Source organism: Vigna umbellata, chromosome 8, assembly GCF_029865625.1.
Source record: "Vigna umbellata cultivar VRB3 chromosome 8, Vumbellata_1.0, whole genome shotgun sequence".
NCBI lineage: Eukaryota > Viridiplantae > Streptophyta > Magnoliopsida > Fabales > Fabaceae > Vigna > Vigna umbellata.
The window spans coordinates 35,494,080-35,500,370 of record NC_142172.1 but is presented as its reverse complement, the minus strand read 5'-3'; the positions used below and the strand labels follow the sequence as shown (position 1 = coordinate 35,500,370).

The 6,291-nt window shown below is 31.0% G+C and overlaps 1 protein-coding gene across 1 annotated transcript; it reads right to left on the bottom strand.

The window, feature by feature from the left end:
• Positions 1-2,330: 2,330 nt before the first annotated feature.
• LOC148194576 (putative UPF0481 protein At3g02645) lies at positions 2,331-4,271 on the bottom strand. Its single transcript, XM_088097245.1, has one exon. The coding sequence runs from the start codon at positions 4,269-4,271 to the stop codon at positions 2,460-2,462; it is 1,812 nt and encodes a 603-aa protein (XP_087953371.1). The 3' UTR covers positions 2,331-2,459.
• Positions 4,272-6,291: the final 2,020 nt, after the last annotated feature.

The following is a 6,291-nucleotide window of genomic DNA, read 5'->3' as shown; positions in this document are numbered from 1 at the left end:
CTGGATACACATTATCGACGACAAAAAGTCTTCAATAAATCCGTCGATAAGTGACATACACATTATCAACGATCAAAAGCTTCCGACAAATCCGTCGTTAAGTGACATACACATTACGAACGGATTTACCAAAATCTTTTGTCAGTCGATAAATTAAAATTTACGGACGAATATATATTCGTCGGTAAATTAAAATTTACTAACAAATATATATTATTCGGTAAAATTTACTGACAAATATATATCCGTCGATAATAAGTAAGATTTTTTGTAAAATAAGTTTATGGCTTTATAGTAAAATAAAACTTTACACTTTTTTTATAAAACTTATATATTATTTTTAATGAACCGTACAAAATTAAGTTCGTTAATAAGAATCATAATTCTCAAATATAAAAAATTATTTCGACATTAAATATTATCTAAGAAGTTAATTTTAAAGGACTTAAATTTTATCTTCATTCTTCATTTCCTATATATTAATATAACAAAGTAAATTATTTGTTAGAATATATTAAAAGATAATACAAGTAATTATTTGAGAAATTTTTTTGTTTTTTGTATTTTTATTTTGGTCAGCTTTAGTGAGTGAATACACGTTTTGATCATAAGTTGCCAACCAACCTATCTAACTGGGGTGACTTATTTTCCCCAACTCAGTCAAAAGATAAAAGAAATGATTTACTAATAACAAAAAATTAATATTTTAAACTATTCAAATTATAAATATTTATAATCACACGTTGAAAAAAAAACTTTAAAATTTTACAACATAATTTATTATTTATATTAACATTTTTTATAAAAAAAACTGTTAACCTATTAATTCTGTTATGCAAATTCCAAATCAAAGTTAGCTGTGTTACTCGTCAAATTATATTTTACAATAATAAAAAAACAGCAAATTAACAAAAAGTTTGCTTTTGAAAAATAAAATGCATTATTTTTTGTTTAGATATTTGAAAACAGAAAACAATTTTTAATTAACGAGTAAACATAGAATAAAACCCAGAAGAATAGGAATGGAATTAAAAAAAATTGTGGGGTGCGTGAAAAAATTGATAGGATGTAGGAAGCAATTGCCTTAATTAAAATAGCAATGTAAACCAAGGAAATGGGCCTTAAAGACAACAAGCCCATTTCAAAAAGCGGGATTGGGGCAAGCCCAAATAGAAGAGTTGGAGAGGGTTTGCAATTGTTGGTGAATCTGCTTATTCTTCAACCATAACAATTTACACACGTTTTATCTTGTAGCAGATGGTTCTTATACTTTATGTCTTTTGGGAATATAGCAGTGTTGATTTTATTAGAGATTCTATTTTTTAAAATTTTAAATTCAATATTAATAATTTACATATAATATTAGAAAGTACAAGTATTATAAGGTACAAATAGTTATGGGCCTAGTTAAAGAATATTTCAAAAGAAGTTAATTTATAATTTCTAATGGAATTGCTTTAAGTATTTTGTTGGAGCAAGTGACCTAGTGATTCAAGTTGATTAAAGAATATTGCTTGTACATTAAAAAAAGTAAAAAAACTATGTATTTTTTCCGCATATAAAGAAGAAGAATAGTTGGAATAAATTAAGAAAAACATATCAACATCAAAATGAGGTATACGTTGACCATATTAAAATGAAAAAGAAAATCATAAATAGATCAATATCACAAGCAAGTCAAAATGAAATAAATTATAAAACAAATAAGAAGGTATATACAGATTAGAAGATCAATAAAAAAATATAAATAAAAAATTAAAAAAGGTGGGGGGGCTTCGTCAGTGTCTTCTGTGTCTCCATCTTGTCCCTTCTCACACCTCTCTCACTGTCTGTATCCGCCATTGACGTTGGTAGCTAAAAGAAAGAACAAAAAAAAAAGTGCAAGTGTCAGTGAAGGGAAAAAAATAAATTGGATAAACTTATCAAGTTAATTAAAAAAAAAAAGTCGTAAGGGATACAATCGAGATATGAAACCTCCTGAATTACGCATCTAACTTTATGCCTGTATTAAATAGAAATCAAGATTTTAAATGTAATTGATATTATTTATAAATTAAAATTTATTATGTATTGTCAAATTTTTAACCAATAGATTTATTTATTTTGTTATTTTGGTTATGAAACTAGTTGTTATAAACCTGGTAGTTATAAATATTATAACTATTATTATACTATTTTTAAGTATTATGGAAAACTCAATTTCATCCTGATTAATAATAAATATTATTATTAATCATTATTAAGTCTAAATATAAAATATAAAATAAGTAACCACTTAAATTTTGTCTGGTGACGTGAGTTTAGAAAATAATGTTGTAATAACACCCGGATCTCATTTCGAAATGTAAATTCCTTTGATTGCCAGACTCTAACTGAACAACTTAAACTATTTTATTTTTGCAAACGAGAACACAAGGCACACACACAACCTAGTACAGTTACGAAAGACAATCAGAACCTTAAATAGAACTTATTAAACCATTATCCGACACTGGTGAAAGGTTCCCAGAATTTGAGGAGACGTAAGAAGCGCAGTCATAAACAGAGCAAAAGGTTTGCACGGTGGTGAGAACAAAGAAAGAAAGAGCCGCAATAACTGTGAGGATCTTCCAAGAAGAATACACATAATCTGTGACCATCTTCTGTAGCCAATGGCTTTCTTCATACTTCATTTTGACTTTCTTAATCACTTCTTCCAGATCAGGAGTTTCGGTAGGCTTAATGGATGTGCTCATCCCGTTGAAAAGATCTGTCACCACTTTATCACTCAGCTCAGTCACAATGATTTCGTTCTTCACCAACAGCTTCACATCCTCAGGAATGTCTATGATAGCTCTCATAATCTCAATGTACCTAGTGAAGATTAAGTAGGTGGATCTAGTCAATGACTCGTAGGCCACCAGGTTTCTCATTATCACCTCCGAGTTCTCATTCAATTCGATAACAGGCAAAAACAATTCCTTCTTTCCCGCATCGAATTTAATGTCTTTGATGCTTTTCACGGGTTTGAAGTGAAACCCAGCACCATCCAGTTCAGTCACGGATTGGATCGTAACAGCGGGGCGTGTATCCTTTTCCTCAAAAAAGTGCCGCCGAATTGTATCACCCGCTTTCTTAGCTGAGTCGATCACCGTTAAAACTTTTCCTTGTTCATAGTCTTTTACGTCTTCAGTCATAGGGAGAAAGAAAGCTAACACTTTCACAAACACCCTACATACCTTTTTAAGAATATGATATAGAAAACGTAACACACTAAAAACTATTTGCCAGATGAAATAAAGCAAATACCACAAAATTACGCCTATGACCACGAAAAACATAAAAAAGTAAAAGCATATGGAACCCAATATGGAACAGCATCCCTTTGCCTCTGTCTTACTGCCACTCTTGTCTGGGCTCTCGGCGTTGTCCGTAATACCCGTGGGCTTATCCGAGAACTCGGGAGGCTTGTCAGTCGTCAGTACCCCAGATTCGGGGGGCTCATCAATCTTCACTTCCAGAGTCTCGGGGGGCTTGTCAGTCGTCTCTGCATCTGTCTTAGGGTCGGGGTCAACCTTAGTTTTTTGTTTAGTCTTACGTTTGTTTGTAGACTGGGGGTCGGGCATGGGTGCTACCAAATGGTACATGAGATCCAACAAATGAGCATGATCTTCTGGGTTTTTGGAGAGTTTTTCGACGTGGACGAGTGGACAGTGGTGTTCACAGAAAGCTAACATTTTTGCACCGAAATCGTGTGATTGAATTCCGTGTTGGGTGTTGGCTAGGTTGATTTGATGAAGAACACGGGTGGGAATTTGGTTCTCGAGCATGAAAACGTCCCTGGTGATAGCGTCGATGGTCAACTCTACACCAAAAGCGTTGACGAGGGGCATGCCGTGTTTTCCCGTCAAGAAGTAAGTGTGGTGCTGAGGTTGGGCATCGAGACTCCTGTTGAGCAAAGCCAGCAAGAATAAGCCATCGATGGTGATAGCCTTGAGGAGCATGTCTTTCTCGTGGGCATAGGACTTTAAGGTATCTTGGTGGTAGAAAGGTTCAACATCGGAGAGGTGGATTTCGAAGGCGTGGTTCATGATCCTACTTGCTGCAGCTAACTTGAGGTCGTCTGTCATGGTGAGCTCAAAGCGGGTATGGTGGTAGGGTCCAAGCCCCACAAAGTGAGGGCTGAAAGCTTCTGGGTGGCCGCTTATCAAGGATTTCGGGACACGGCACACACACACTTCATCTTCTTTTTTCTTCTCCACATTATTTTCTGCTTTCTCCGTGACGCTCATGGTTTAGGTTTTACAAATCTCTGAATATTTCTTTCTTCGGCGTAACGTATTTATATAGAGATGGAAAGGGTTTTAAGAATTTGGTATCATAATCATCACCCCATCATTTTTTTACTATTATACTATCATCACCCCATCTATCCAACAATTTTTAAAATCCAATACCAAGATTTCAACAACTTTTGATAGATTTCCCTGTCTTATACTCTTTTTTTAACATTTTATTTAATTTTTTATTTCAATAGGGAACCTTGAATTTATTTTTTTTAACGATTATAATGTGTATTTTCTTAAAAGAAAATAATTTAAAATGTATTTTTTTATTATTTTGAAAACTTTTTTCAATTTCTATAAAGAAAATATGTTAGAGATGTGTCCTTTCTCTAATACAAAATAAGAAATTTTAATTATATTTAGAATTTTTGTTAGAGATCCAGATCTAAATTTGGTCTTAGGATAATCATTCTAAAGATCCAGTGGGTGGAAGTCTTACTTTTAATGTTATTTACTGAATGAAGGGAAAGTCTTTGATTTTGTTATCATAATTATTTACTCCTCGTTCACGTTGTATGACTTAAAAAAACTCCGAGGTTAGGGGTCTTGGTCTTCTTTTAAAATGAAAAACTTGTCTATAACGTTGAACGGAAAATATGTGTTCCATTATTAATATTTTAAATTTCAATCAGTTTACCTAATCCTAAAGAATGAGTTCGGATATAGACGGGTTTTCTTTAAGACATGTGAACTTTCATAATTTCAGATCAAGTTGTTGATTAACAAATGTTTTTTTTCTCTAGTTAATTAAATAGACATATAAGCTTTTTGTGCGCGACTAGTTTAATGATATTATTTTAATACTAGATTCTTACTAACTACCTTATCCTCCACAAAAAAAATATTAATTATTTAGTGTTCTCACACGTTTTCATGATTCATTTTATAATATACAACGCAATGCAATTGATTAGTATAAGTCAACAAATTTTAATATGTAATATACTAATAGAACAATACAACTATTATTAATCAGTGTTATCATATAAATATTGATTAATGATTTAAAATAATTTTTAAGATTTAAGAAAACATTGATCAATAACTAGCATTTGCCTAGTGGCCATAGCGTTCAAGACAAAATTCAGATTTATTTAGACAAAGCATCTATCTTCCCCAAATACAAATTCCACTTTACAATTATTAATAAACTCCTTCGTCATTTATATGACATCAATACTCTCACAATAGTTTAAAGTCCTTAGTTGTATTTATTCTTTGACTTAGTTTGCATTCACTTTATAATTATTACGAATTTGTCTTAATATAAATAAACTAATATTTCTCACCAACTTTTCAGGATTTTAAATATTAGCATGATGGTGGCAACTTGGATAAAAATATTTGCTAGAATAGTATGTCAATATATAAACCGTAGAATTTTCATTAAAAAACATTATAATTTAGCAATCAAAATTTGTGATCGAAAAAAGCTGATCGTAAATTGTAATTGAAATAATTATCAAATGGTAATAATTGCAAATTAATAATCGAAATAGCAACCGAATTAATGCATATAGTAACATTTCTTTGTATCATAATTAAAATAGTGATCAGATATGTTTTTATGGTTAAATGTAACTTGCTAATCACCAAATTAGTGATCAGAATAATATTATATTAACTACCAAAAATAATAATATTGTATTAATTACCGAAGATTCATTGGTCGCTAAAAATACTTTAAGATTTCGTTGTACACATTAGTTCTCATTTCCTAAATTTGATGGAAAGATTCACAAACCAATAAATTTGAAAACCTTAGGTTCGTTTCATCCAATTTCACATCAATGCTTGAAACCCCATGCATGTTTGGCAAAAGGAATAAAATATCAAGAAAGAATGAAAGGAATTAACAATTAGGATAAAAAGAAAGATTTAAGAATTAAATCTTATAAAAATGTGTAATTTGTAATTATTTAATTTTATTGAAAGGAATGTTTAATTTTACTTTTTAACATTCAAG